The sequence below is a fragment of the Oncorhynchus kisutch genome, unplaced genomic scaffold (genome assembly GCF_002021735.2).
Source record: "Oncorhynchus kisutch isolate 150728-3 unplaced genomic scaffold, Okis_V2 scaffold1029, whole genome shotgun sequence".
In the NCBI taxonomy this organism is placed as follows: domain Eukaryota; kingdom Metazoa; phylum Chordata; class Actinopteri; order Salmoniformes; family Salmonidae; genus Oncorhynchus; species Oncorhynchus kisutch.
Genome location: NW_022262974.1, coordinates 56,767 through 71,626, shown reverse-complemented (window position 1 = coordinate 71,626; position 14,860 = coordinate 56,767). Strand labels below are relative to the sequence as shown.

At 46.1% G+C, this 14,860-nt stretch overlaps 1 protein-coding gene across 1 annotated transcript in view; it reads right to left on the bottom strand.

The window, feature by feature from the left end:
- neo1a (neogenin 1a) overlaps window positions 1-14,860 on the bottom strand; it is a gene marked incomplete at its 5' end in the record, with an annotated part of 54,163 nt that overhangs the window by 8,121 nt on the left and 31,182 nt on the right. Inside the window, 6 exons of the mRNA XM_031817449.1 lie at window positions 5,108-5,246; window positions 6,782-6,847; window positions 7,030-7,062; window positions 7,973-8,167; window positions 9,017-9,124; window positions 9,720-9,858. Coding sequence (XP_031673309.1) covers window positions 5,108-5,246; window positions 6,782-6,847; window positions 7,030-7,062; window positions 7,973-8,167; window positions 9,017-9,124; window positions 9,720-9,858 — 680 coding nt within the window. The remainder of the gene's footprint in view (window positions 1-5,107; window positions 5,247-6,781; window positions 6,848-7,029; window positions 7,063-7,972; window positions 8,168-9,016; window positions 9,125-9,719; window positions 9,859-14,860) is intronic.

Here is a 14,860-nt window from a genome sequence, read left to right as displayed (position 1 = left end):
TCGGTTGAAGGGGGGGAGGGGTCATGTCGGTTGAAGGGGGGAGGGGTCATGTCGGTTGAAGGGGGGAGGGGTCATGTCGGTTGAAGGGGGGAGGGGTCATGACGGTTGAAGGGGGGAGGGGTCATGTCGGTTGAAAAGGGGGAATCATATTAAGTGGTAGGGAAAGGTTCTCCAAGGTGGCATAGCAGTTCAGACGTCTTTTGTCCTCGTCTTGTCGTGTCCTGTATATATATATATATATTTACAACTTTTTCACATACATTTTATTTTTATTTTCCATCAACTCATCTTCAAAACACTCTCCTGCAACCCGCCTCACCAATGTATATTTATAAAAAAGTATTATTTACCTCAGATCTGTAATCCTCCAAGAAGCTAGCCAGAAACTCCAAGAAGCTAGCCTGAAACTAGCCAGAAGCTAATCCAGAAGCTAGTTCAGAAGCTAGTTAGCTCCTTTACTGGCAAATCGTTAATATTCAGCTAACCACGGTTTGTGGTCATCAGCTATCCTTTAGCTCGAAAATCTATCGCCAGTTCTGTACGGCGCGGCTCGGAACGGAACATACCGGACCAATTTTTCTCTTCATGTCCCTGGATTTCGACTGCTCTCTGGACATTCATACCCGGATCTCACAGCTAGCTAGCTGCTATCCGTGTGACTATCGGCCTTCGTCGATTCCGGAGCAAACATCAATTATTCCGGAGCTAGCAAGCTCCGTCAATCACTCCTGAGTTCCATCAATCACACCTGGGCTGCAGTCACCTATCCGGACCCGTTTTACTGCCTTCGCGGAGCCCCACCGGGCCTTCACAACTGGACTGCCGACGTTATCTACCCGATGGAGTTATTCGGCTGGCTCCTCCGTCGCGACGTTACCTGAACGCCCATCTGCGGCCTGCTAACCGTTAGCTGTCTTACCGGCTGCTATCTGAATAAACAATTTATTTTTAATTTATTTTATTTTTATTTTTATTTTTTTATTTTTTTATTATTATTATTATGTTTTCTTCTTGGGCCTCTATAACTATATCTATTGTTTTTATTTTTGTTGTTGTTGTGTGATTTGGATTAATCCCCTCTACCACACGGAACCCCACTAATCTACTGACGGAACGTAAGGGGTGGCTAACAACAGACCTCCATCCTATGCTAGCTTGCTACCGATGCCCTGGCTAGCTGTCTAAATCACCAACCAACCTCTCCACTCACCGGACCCTTTTGATCACTCGACTAAGCATGCCTATCCTTAATGTCAATATGTCTTGTCCATTTCTGTTCTGGTTAGTGTTTATTGGCTTATTTCACTGTAGAGCCTCTAGTCCTGCTCACTATACCTTATCCAACCTATTAGTTCCACCACCCACACATGCAATGACATCTCCTGGTTTCAACGATGTTTCTAGAGACAATATCTCTCTCTTCATCACTCAATACCTAGGTTTACCTCCACTGTATTCACATCCTACCATACATTTGTCTGTACATTATACCTTGATGCTATTTTATCGCCCCCAGAAACCTCCTTTTACTCTATGTTCCAGACGTTCTAGACGACCAATTCTCATAGCTTTTAGCCGTACCCTTATTCTACTCCTCCTATGTTCCTCTGGCGATGTAGAGGTGAATCCAGGCCCTGCAGTGCCTAGCTCCACTCCTATTCCCCAGGCGCTCTCTTTTGACGACTTCTGTAACCGTAATAGCCTTGGTTTCATGCATGTTAACATTAGAAGCCTCCTCCCTAAGTTTGTTCTATTCACTGCTTTAGCACACTCTGCCAACCCGGATGTTCTAGCTGTGTCTGAATCCTGGCTTAGGAAGACCACCAAAAACTCAGACATTTTAATTCCAAACTACAACATTTTCAGACAAGATAGAACTGCCAAAGGGGGCGGTGTTGCAATCTACTGCAAAGATAGCCTGCAGAGTTCTGTCCTACTATCCAGGTCTGTACCCAAACAATTTGAACTTCTACTTTTAAAAATCCACCTCTCAAAAAACAAGTCTCTCACCGTTGCCGCCTGCTATAGACCACCCTCTGCCCCCAGCTGTGCTCTGGACACCATATGTGAACTGATTGCCCCCCATCTATCTTCAGAGTTCGTGCTGCTAGGCGACCTAAACTGGAACATGCTTAACACCCCAGCCATCCTACAATCTAAACTTGATGCCCTCAATCTCACACAAATAATCAATGAACCTACCAGGTACCTCCCCAAAACCTTAAACACGGGCACCCTCATAGATATCATCCTAACCAACTTCCCCTCTAAATACACCTCTGCTGTCTTCAACCAAGATCTCAGCGATCACTGCCTCATTGCCTGCATCCGTAATGGGTCAGCGGTCAAACGACCTCCACTCATCACTGTAAAACGTTCCCTGAAACACTTCTGCGAACAGGCCTTTCTAATCGACCTGGCCGGGGTATCCTGGAAGGATATTGATCTCATCCCGTCAGTAGAGGATGCCTGGATATTTTTTTTAAAATGCCTTCCTAACCATCTTAAATAAACATGCCCCACTCAAGAAATTTAGAACCAGGAACAGATATAGCCCTTGGTTCTCCCCAGACCTGACTGCCCTTAACCAACACAAAAACATCCTATGGCGTTCTGCATTAGCATCGAACAGCCCCCGTGATATGCAGCTGTTCAGGGAAGCTAGAAATCATTATACACAGGCAGTTAGAAAAGCTAAGGCTAGCTTTTTCAAGCAGAAATTTGCTTCCTGCAACACTAACTCAAAAAAGTTCTGGGACACTGTAAAGTCCATGGAGAATAAGAACACCTCCTCCCAGCTGCCCACTGCACTGAAGATAGGAAACACTGTCACCACTGATAAATCCACCATAATTGAGAATTTCAATAAGCATTTTTCTACGGCTGGCCATGCTTTCCACCTGGCTACTCCTACCCCGGACAACAGCACTGCACCCCCAACAGCAACTCGCCCAAGCCTTCCCCATTTCTCCTTCTCCCAAATCCATTCAGCTGATGTTCTGAAAGAGCTGCAAAATCTGGACCCCTACAAATCAGCCGGGCTAGACAATCTGGACCCTTTCTTTCTAAAATTATCTGCCGAAATTGTTGCCACCCCTATTACTAGCCTGTTCAACCTCTCATGTCGTCTGAGATTCCCAAAGATTGGAAAGCAGCTGCGGTCATCCCCCTCTTCAAAGGGGGGGACACTCTTGACCCAAACTGCTACAGACCTATATCTATCCTACCGTGCCTTTCTAAGGTCTTCGAAAGCCAAGTCAACAAACAGATCACCGACCATTTCGAATCTCACCATACCTTCTCTGCTATGCAATCTGGTTTCAGAGCTGGTCATGGGTGCACCTCAGCCACGCTCAAGGTCCTAAACGATATCTTAACCGCCATCGATAAGAAACATTACTGTGCAGCGGTATTCATTGATCTGGCCAAGGCTTTCGACTCTGTCAATCACCATATCCTCATCGGCAGACTCGACAGCCTTGGTTTCTCAAATGATTGCCTCGCCTGGTTCACCAACTACTTCTCTGATAGAGTTCAGTGTGTCAAATCGGAGGGTCTGCTGTCCGGACCTCTGGCAGTCTCTATGGGGGTGCCACAGGGTTCAATTCTTGGACCGACTCTCTTCTCTGTATACATCAATGAGGTCGCTCTTGCTGCTGGTGAGTCCCTGATCCACCTCTACGCAGACGACACCATTCTGTATATTTCCGGCCCTTCTTTGGACACTGTGTTAACAACCCTCCAGGCAAGCTTCAATGCCATACAACTCTCCTTTCGTGGCCTCCAATTGCTCTTAAATACAAGTAAAACTAAATGCATGCTCTTCAACCGATCGCTACCTGCACCTACCCGCCTGTCCAACATCACTACTCTGGACGGCTCTGACTTAGAATACGTGGACAACTACAAATACTTAGGTGTCTGGTTAGACTGTAAACTCTCCTTCCAGACCCATATCAAACATCTCCAATCCAAAGTTAAATCTAGAATTGGCTTCCTATTTCGCAACAAAGCATCCTTCACTCATGCTGCCAAACATACCCTTGTAAAACTGACCATCCTACCAATCCTCGACTTTGGCGATGTCATTTACAAAATAGCCTCCAATACCCTACTCAACAAATTGGATGCAGTCTATCACAGTGCAATCCGTTTTATCACCAAAGCCCCATATACTACCCACCATTGCGACCTGTACGCTCTCGTTGGCTGGCCCTCGCTTCATACTCGTCGCCAAACCCACTGGCTCCATGTCATCTACAAGACCCTGCTAGGTAAAGTCCCCCCTTATCTCAGCTCGCTGGTCACCATAGCATCTCCCACCTGTAGCACACGCTCCAGCAGGTATATCTCTCTAGTCACCCCCAAAACCAATTCTTTCTTTGGCCGCCTCTCCTTCCAGTTCTCTGCTGCCAATGACTGGAACGAACTACAAAAATCTCTGAAACTGGAAACACTTATCTCCCTCACTAGCTTTAAGCACCAACTGTCAGAGCAGCTCACAGATTACTGCACCTGTACATAGCACACCTATAATTTAGCCCAAACAACTACCTCTTTCCCAACTGTATTTAATTTTAATTAATTAATTTATTTTGCTCCTTTGCACCCCATTATTTTTTATTTCTACTTTGCTCATTCTTCCATTGCTAAACTACCATTCCAGTATTTTACTTGCTATATTGTATTTACTTTGCCATCATGGCCTTTTTTGCCTTTACCTCCCTTCTCACCTCATTTGCTCACATTGTATATAGACTTGTTTATACTGCATTATTGACTGTATGTTTGTTTTTTACTCCATGTGTAACTCTGTGTCGTTTTATCTGTCGAACTGCTTTGCTTTATCTTGGCCAGGTCGCAATTGTAAATGAGAACTTGTTCTCAACTTGCCTACCTGGTTAAATAAAGGTAAAATAAATAAAATAAATAAATAAAAAAGGAAAGTGAAAGATGACAGAAGGAAAGGTAGGTGGATAAAGGAAAGCAGACATTTCTGCTCCTCTCAGGTATTCTGTGTGTGTGTTATAACCCTGTGTTGTTGGTCTGGTATTGGCTGGGACATTAGTGACCTAAGAGACATTATTGCTACAGCGCACCAGCTCACTTTTTCTGGTGGGAGGTGGTGCGTCGTGTGCAGAGGAAGGCCCCCACAACCACCACAATGATGGTGAACGCTCCCACAGAGATGATGACGACGATGACCAGGATGTGGTTGTCCCCACTTCCTGTAATTCCTGGTTTTCCTGGAACAAAATGGACCAGAGAGGTGAGAAAGAAAATCCTATTTATCCACATAATAATTAATGTCCTCATTGGAGATCAAATAGCGTATTTAACAATTCATTTGTTTGTGTGTCCATTCATTAATTTCCCATTATACTTCTTTTAGAATGATGACTAATATTTCAGACCAATAGGAGACTTGTATAAGGGGTTTGGGTTAGATTACATTTCATGAATTACTTCTGTCCCACTTTATGAGGATAGTCCCATATAGATGCTCCATGGATGGTCACACTATCAACAAACTATCTGTTGATAAGCAACTGCTTGCTAAGGTTAGGTTTAGAATGAGGGTTGGGGTGAATGTTAGAGTAAGGGTTAAGTTTAGGGTTAGGATAAGGGCTAGGGTAAGGATTAAAGTAAAGGTTCCGTTTAGGGTTAGGGTTAAGGTTAAGTTTAGGGTTAGAGTAAGGGTTAAGGTAAAGGTTAAGTTTAGGGTTAGGGTAATGGTTAAGGTTAAGTTTAGAGCTAGGGTTAAGGGTTAAGGTAAAGGTTAAGTTTAGAGCTAGGGTTAAGGTAAAGGTTAAGTTTAGGGTTAGGGTAATGGTTAAGGTTAAGTTTAGAGCTAGGGTTAAGGTAAAGGTTAAGTTTAGGGTTAAGGTAAAGGTTAAGTTTAGGGCTAGGGTTAAGCTAAAGGTTAAGTTTAGGGTTAGGGGTTAAGGTAAAGGTTAGGGCTACGGTAAAGGTTAAGTTTAGGGCAAGGGTTAAGGTAAAGGTTAAGTTTAGGATTAGGGCAAGGGTGAAGGTAAAGGCTAGGACTAGTTAGGGTTAAGGTTAGGGCTAGAGTAAGGGTAATGGTTAAGTTTAGGGTTAGGGCTAAGGGTTAGAGTAAGGGTAAAGGTTAAGTTTAGGGTTAGGGCTAGGTAAAGGTTAAGTTTAGGATTTGGGCTAGGGTAAGGGTTAAGGTAAAGGTTAAGTTTAGGGCTAGGGTAAGGGTTAAGGTAAAGGTAAAGGTAAGGGTTAGGTTTAAGGGTTAAGGTAAAGGTTAAGTTCAGGGTTAGGGCTAGGGTAAGGGTTAAGGTAAAGGTTAAGTTTAGGGTTAGGGCTAGGATTAAGGCAAAGGTTAAGTTTAGGGTTAGGGCTAGGGTTAAGGTAAAGGTAAAGTTCAGGGTTAGGGCTAGGGTAAGGGTAAAGGTTACGTTTAGGGTAAGGGTAAAGGTTAGGGTTAGGATAAGGGTTAGTTCAGATGTTGACAGTTGAACATCTACAAACCATCTACTTAGAACTATCCAAATAAAGTGTTACTTATGTGAATAGGGGTTTGTTCAGTTCCTGCACACTATCTTAGCTGAGAAAGACATTAGTGCTCAATGCAGAATTGGTGTCAATTCCATTTCAGCTTCAGTCCAGAAATGAATCCAATGTACCATGGAACTGAACAAAGCCCTATTCACACTAACATCCATGTATGGAGGTGGAATGAAATGGACCCACACTGCAGCCAATTGAGTTGATCAAATCAGAATGGGCAATGGTGACCTGAAAAGGCCATTACCGTGTGAAGACCCAAAGCCATGGTCAAGAGGTGGTTGGTTACTTCCCGGTTTAACTGGCAAATTGGCTGAGATAGGAGACAAAACCACCAGTTATTACACCCAGTTAATTAAATACTACCTGACTTATTTCACCTTACCAGAACGCAGATGAAGGGCTTTAGGCACGTGAGTGAGGAAAAAGAACACAATCTGCACAGTCAATCAGTCATCATTGAGAAGAAGTGAATGGAAGGGAAGAGGGAATTACCTTGGTCATTAGCCATTTTGTCAGAGGATTCAGCTAAACAGGCCAAAGGAGACAGTAGCCAGGGAGAGAAAATACAAAGCAAACACTGGTTAGAGGAGTTAAGGAGAGCAGTGGGAGAAGGAGAGAGAGAGAGAGAGAGTGGGGGTAGAGAGAGAGAGAGTGGGGGTAGAGAGAGAGAGAGAGAGGGGGCTAGAGAGAGAGAGAGAGAGAGGGGGCTAGAGAGAGAGGGGGCTAGAGAGAGAGGGGGGGCTAGAGGGAGAGAGGGGGGGCTAGAGAGAGAGAGGGGGGGCTAGAGAGAGAGAGGGGGGGCTAGAGAGAGAGAGGGGGGGCTAGAGAGAGAGAGAGGGGGCTAGAGAGAGAGAGAGGGGGCTAGAGAGAGAGAGGGGGCTAGAGAGAGAGAGGGGGCTAGAGAGAGAGAGGGGGCTAGAGAGAGAGAGAGGGGGGTAGAGAGAGAGAGGGGGGTAGAGAGAGAGAGGGGGCTAGAGAGAGGGGGGGGTAGAGAGAGAGGGGGGGGTAGAGAGAGAGAGGGGGGTAGAGAGAGATGGGTAAAGGGTACAGCATTGGAGGGGTAAGGCAAGCAGGTGTGAGCATCAATAAAGGAGAGAGAGACAGAGAGAGAGGGGAGAGGGAGAGATTGAGAGAGAAAGAAAGAGAAAGAGAGGGATAGAGCGAAAGAAAGAAAGAAAGCAAGAGCGAGAAAGAGAGCAGGAGAGAGGGCAGGCTCGGCTCAACAGAATGGTATGTTCTTTACCAGCATCTATAGAAAAGGGATTGAGAATGCAGCCAGCTACAGTGAAGAGAAGCTAAGATAATTATTTGAATCTTGACCATTCAGCCCATCACAACGCATATTAACTCAACCAATAAGAACATTTAATACAATCATCCCAATGTTCAACCTTTCAGAGCCTATCAACCTCCAGGGATCCCCCCCCACACTTACTCTTGGGGGTGCGGAAGTGTACGGCCTCGGACATTGGGCCCATGCCCTTGGAGTTACGGGCCTGGATCTTGAAGTAGTAGGTGGTGTCCAGAGTCAGCTCCTGGATCTGGTGGGTCAACCTGTTGCCCACCACCGGCTCTATCACCCAGTCATGCACCTCCGCATTCACATCAGTACTGTAGTAGATTATGTAGCCTAGTGGAGCGATAGGGGGAGAGAGATGGGGGGGAAAGGAGCGAGAGAGAGATGGGGGAAAGGAGCGAGAGAGAGATGGGGGAAAGGAGAGAGAGAGAGATGGGGGGAAAGGAGAGAGAGAGAGATGGGGGGAAAGGAGAGAGAGAGAGATGGGGGGAAAGGAGAGAGAGAGAGATGGGGGAAAGGAGAGAGAGAGAGATGGGGGAAAGGAGAGAGAGAGAGATGGGGGAAAGGAGAGAGAGAGAGATGGGGGAAAGGAGAGAGAGAGAGATGGGGGAAAGGAGAGAGAGAGAGATGGGGGAAAGGAGAGAGAGAGAGATGGGGGAAAGGAGAGAGAGAGATGGGGGAGAGAGAGAGAGATGGGGGAGAGAGAGAGAGAGAGATGGGGGAGAGAGAGAGAGATGGGGGAAAGGAGAGAGAGATGGGGGGAAAGGAGAGAGAGAGAGAGAGAGATGGGGGAAAGGAGAGAGAGGGAGAAAGGAGAGAGAGAGAGAGAGATGGGGGAAAGGAGAGAGAGGGAGAAAGGAGAGAGAGAGAGATGGGGGAAAGGAGAGAGATGGGGGAAAGGAGAGAGATGGGGGAAAGGAGAGAGAGAGATGGGGGAAAGGAGAGAGAGATGGGGGAAAGGAGAGAGAGAGATGGGGGGAAAGGAGCGAGAGGGAGATGGGGGGAAAGGAGCGAGAGGCAGATGGGGGAAAGGAGAGAGAGAGATGGGGGGAAAGGAGCGAGAGATCGGAGGAGAGGAGATAGAGGTAGATGGGGGAGAGGAGAAGGTTAGAGAACTGTTTCAGACCACTTGTTTCTCTGACTGAATAAACCTGATAAGAGTGTGTGTGTGTGTGGTCTCACCTGTGATTTTTCCATTGGCCTCTGAGGGGGGCTGCCAGTTGACTATGATGGTACGTGGTTTCAGCTCCTTGCTCACCACAGTCACATCTTTGGGGGACGAGCTGGGAACTGTGAAAGTCAAACAGAAAGTCAGTATGGGAACAAGGCCATTAATGAGGGAACGCTTGGCTTTGACATCAAATAGGGGCTGCTTATATTATTACTGTTTGACACCTGTACCAGTGTGTGTAACCTGTACCAGTGGGTGTAACCTGTACCAGTGGGTGTAACCTGAACCAGTGGGTGTAACCTGTACCAGTGGGTGTAACCTGAAATGGAAAAGTATTTTTTGCATATCCCACTCCCCTGAGACACCCTCAGAGAGTAGGGTCACGGCATGGGATCAGACATTATTGCCGGCGACCCAGGAGCAATTAGGGGTAAGTGCCTTGCTCAAGGGCAGATTTGCTGATTTTCTTTCTCTCTGGGACACGAACTAGCAACCTATAGGTTACTGACCCAATGCTCTAATCACTAGGAGACCTGCCGCATATCAGAGAAAAGCAGTCAATGACAAACACCCACGACAATCAGCTTTGACAGAACCAGGATATTCTGTGTAGTCATGTTAAAAGACACAAACTTCACTGAAGATGCTTTCGTGTGTGTGTGTGTGTGTGTGTGTGTGTATGTACTCGGTATGCCTGTGTATGTGTGCTCTTACTGGTCTCAAAGGTGGTTCCCTGGGCCGTCATGCTCCAGGTGCTGGTCCTCCGGCCCTTGGTCACCATGACAGAGAACTCATAGAGCGTGTTGGGCTTCAGGCCCGTCACCATGTGGCTCAGGTTGGTGGTGTTGGCCGTCTGAAAACACACACACGCAGGCACACACACGCAGGCACACACACGCAGGCACACACACACGCAGGCACACACACACGCAGGCACACACACACGCAGGCACACACACACGCAGGCACACACACACACGCAGGCACACACACACACGCAGGCACACACACACGCAGGCACACACACACGCAGGCACACACACACGCAGGCACACACACACGCAGGCACACACACACACGCAGGCACACACACACACGCAGGCACACACACACGCAGGCACACACACACGCAGGCACACACACACGCAGGCACACACACACGCAGGCACACACACACGCAGGCAGGCACACACGCAGGCAGGCACACACGCAGGCAGGCACACACGCAGGCAGGCACACACGCAGGCAGGCACACACACACGCAGGCACACACACGCAGGCACACACACGCAGGCACACACACGCAGGCACACACACGCAGGCACACACACGCAGGCACACACACGCAGGCACACACACGCAGGCACACGCAGGCACACACACAGGCAGGCACACACACGCAGGCACACACACAGGCAGGCACACACACAGGCACACACACACAGACGCAGGCACACACACGCAGGCACACACACGCAGACGCAGGCACACACACGCAGGCACACACACGCAGGCACACACACAGGCAGGCACACACACACAGACGCAGGCACACACACACAGACGCAGGCACACACACGCAGGCACACACACGCAGGCACACACACGCACGCACACACACGCACGCACACACACACGCAGGCACACACGCAGGCACACACACGCAGGCACACACACGCAGGCACACACACGCAGGCACACACACGCAGGCACACACACGCAGGCACACACACGCAGGCACACACACGCAGGCACACACACGCAGGCACACACACGCAGGCACACACACGCAGGCACACACACGCAGACACACACACACACACACACACACGCAGGCACACACAGAAAACCAGTTCATAATGGAAGGTACAGACTTTGACCACAAAGTGGCCCTCAAGACCAACAGAACCAGAGTGCTTCAAAGCAGAAACCTGCTCCATGCATCTTTAAAATAAACAGCCATGAATAATACAGGGCCTTCACAGTATTCACACCCCTGGACTGCTCCACATTCTGCTGTTACAGACGGAATTTAACATGGATTCCATTGAGACGTTTTGTCACTGACCAAACCCACCAGAGTGTTTCCAACCCATAATGTCAAAGTACAAATGCATTAAATGAAAAGCTGAAAGCTTGAAAGTCTAAGTATTCAATGTCTTTGTTATGGAAAGCCTAAATAAGTTTAGGAGTAAAAATGTGCTTAATAAGTCACACAAGTTGAAAGGACTCACTGTGTGTAATAAGAGTGTCTAACATGATTGTTTAATGATTACCTCATCTCTGTACCCCACACATACAATGATCTGTAAGGTCCCTCATCTCTGTACCCCACACATACAATTATCTGTTAATAAGTCCCTCATCTCTGTACCCCACACATACAATTATCTGTTAATAAGTCCCTCATCTCTGTACCCCACACATACAATTATCTGTTAATAAGTCCCTCATATCTGTGCCCCACACATACAATGATCTGTAAGGTCCCTCATCTCTGTACCCCACACATACAATGATCTGTAAGGTCCCTCATCTCTGTACCCCACACATACAATTATCTGTAAGGTCCCTCATCTCTGTACCCCACACATACAATGATCTGTAAGGTCCCTCATCTCTGTACCCCACACATACAATGATCTGTAAGGTCCCTCATCTCTGTACCCCACACATACAATTATCTGTAAGGTCCCTCATCTCTGTACCCCACACATACAATTATCTGTTAATAAGTCCCTCATATCTGTGCCCCACACATACAATTATCTGTAAGGTCCCTCATCTCTGTACCCCACACATACAATTATCTGTATGTGTGAGGTACAGAGGGACTTTACAGATAATTGTAAGGTCCCTCATCTCTGTACCCGAAAGATACAATTATCTGTAAGGTCCCTCAGGTCGGCAGTGAATTTCAAACACAGATTCAACCACAAAGACCAGGGAGGTTTTCCAATGCCTCGCAAAGAAGGGCACCTATTGGTAGATGGGTAAATAAAAAAAAGGAAAAAAAAATATATTGAATATCCCTTTGAGCATGGTGAAGTTATTAATTACACTTCGGATCGTGTATCAATACACCCAGTCACTACAAAGATACAGGCGTCCTTCCTAACTCAGTTGCCGGAGACGAAGGAAACCGCTCAGGGATTTCACCATGACAATGGTGACTCTAAAACAGTAACAGAGTTTTAATGGCTGTGATAGGAGAAAACTGAGGATGGATCAACAACGTTGTAGTTACTCCACACTACTAACCTAAATAACAGAGTGAAAAGAAGGAAGCCTATACAGAATAGAAATAATCCAAAACATTGTATTGGATTTGCCACAAACATATTTGAGTACCACTCTACATATTTTCAAGCATAGTGGTGGCTGCATCATGTTATGGGTATGCTAGTAATTGTTAAAGGGCTGGGAAGTTTTTCAGGATAAAAAAAAGAAACTGAATGAAGCTAAGCACAAGCAAAATTCTAGAGGAAAACCTGGTTCAGCCTGCTTTCCAACAGACACTGGGAGATGAACTCACCTTTCAGCAGGACAATACCATAAAACACAAGGCCAAATCTACACTGGAGTTGCTTACTAAGAAGACTGTTAATGTTCCCGAATGGCCGAGTTGCAGTTTTGACTTAAATCTAAAGTACTTAAAAATCTAATGGCAAGACCTGAAAATGGTTGTCTAGCAATGATCAACAACCAATTTGACAAAGCTTGAAGAATTTTGAAAAGAATACATGGGTAAATGTTATACAATCCACGTGTGGAAAGCTCTTAGACTTACCCAGAAACACTCACAGCTGTAATCACTGCCAAAGGTGATACTACAAAAGTACTGACTCAGGGGTGTGAATACTAATGTAAATGTAAGCAACATTTCTAAAAACCCGTTTTCACTTTGTCATTATGGGGTAGTATGTATAAAAATAAAAATAAAAATATATATATATATATATTTTATCAATTTTGAATTCAGGCTGTAACAACAAAATGTGGAGTAAGTCAAGGGGTGTGAATACGTTCTGTACATAAAAAAATGCCAGATAAACTAAATGAAGGCTATTTATTCCAAAATAACAGCTGAAACGTAGTTGGTATAACATGAAAACAGTGGACACCGTTTGAATAAAGACTAGATGACATGCAGCGATGAAAATACTTCTGATCACTTTACTACGCCCATTTCCTCACTACGCCCAGCAGTCTAATCTAGACCCTGGGTAGTCAGTCTCTCCTGGTGAAGGCTAGTTCAGGTCCTAGCTTTCTAAATAGCCTGTCCCAGTGATGCTAGCCACGTCCTGTAGTGTACTAAACAAGACAAATCTGTCATCCAGGATGTCACAGAGAGAAAAACATCCTATCCTTTTAGTTGAGTGGAGAGGAGCCATCTGTTCAATAATGTAGGTACACGCTGTGTGTGTGTGTGTGTGTGTGTGTGTGTGTGTGTGTGTGTGTGTGTGTGTGTGTGTGTGTGTGTGTGTGTGTGTGTGTGTGAGAGAAACAGGAAGGCATTTCTGACAGCTGGGACGAGCACAACAAGGTGAGAGTAATTGTCCAGTGTGAACAATGCCTTTCTACAAAACAACACAGGGTGACTAACAGGTTTGGGGTCAATTCCATTTCAATCCAGCCAATTCAGGAGATGATTCAAAATTATAATTTCAGACTTGAAAATCGCCATTTATTTTGACTGGATTTTTAGCAATTCTCAAATTCAATTCACTTCCTGGATAGACCGAATTGAAATGCAATTGACCCCAACCCCTAATTAGCATCAACATCACACATCATTGTCCTAAATGTGTTGCATTGCGCTAACAGTGACTGCAGTCGCTCCAGACTAGCCTTTTAGCATCTACATCCGCTTTCAATAACCAGACTAGCCTTTTAGCATCTACATCCGCTTTCAATAACCAGACTAGCCTTTTAGCATCTACATCCGCTTTCAATAACCAGACTAGCCTTTTAGCACCTCTGTGTTGGGGGGAGGCAGGTAGCCTTGTGGTTAGAGAGTAACCTAAAGGTTACTGGATCGAATCCCTGACCTGACAAGGTAAAAATCTGTCGTTCTGCCCCAAAACAAGGCAATTAACCCACTGTTCCCTGGTAGGCCGTCATTGTAAATAAGAATTTGTTCTTAACCGACTTGCCTAGTTAAATAACGATTTTTTAAATTCTGAATCTTGACAGTCCCATGTTAGGTGATGGATACAGCAGTCTCTATGTTCAGAATAGGGATTGACTAACTGCTGAATCAGAATATGTGTTGTATGAACAGTCTGTACTCAGAATGCACTGTCAGGCCCCCATTCCCCAGACCTCTGTCTTGTCCTTGTCCTTGTTTAACCACCTATGAAACAACACAGCCGTTATTCGTATTCTGACCCCCCACCACACACCTAATCTTGTTGAGGGAGATAAGTAATGATCTTAATTGAGCTAGGGCAGGATGCTATAGCATCTCTTACACCTAGTTGAAGGGTTTGTCTTTCTGTGTTGTATACCATACTATGCCACATTCACAACCTGAGTGAATGCAGTACACTGACTAATGACAGTGCAATCAATGCAATTTATTTGTTAAAGATATTCCCTTTTTCAGAGAGACTATAAACGTTAGTGCTGAACATCTCTGTTGTGTAGCATGTAGATGGGGAAGGCCTGTGGAATGTAGATGGGGAAGGACTGTGGAATGTAGATGTGGAAGGCCTGTGGCATGTAGATGGGGAAGGACTGTGGCATGTAGATGGGGAAGGCCTGTGGCATGTAGATGGGGAAGGCCTGTGGAATGTAGATGGGGAAGGCCTGTGGCATGTAGATGGGGAAGGACTGTGGCATGTAGATGGGGA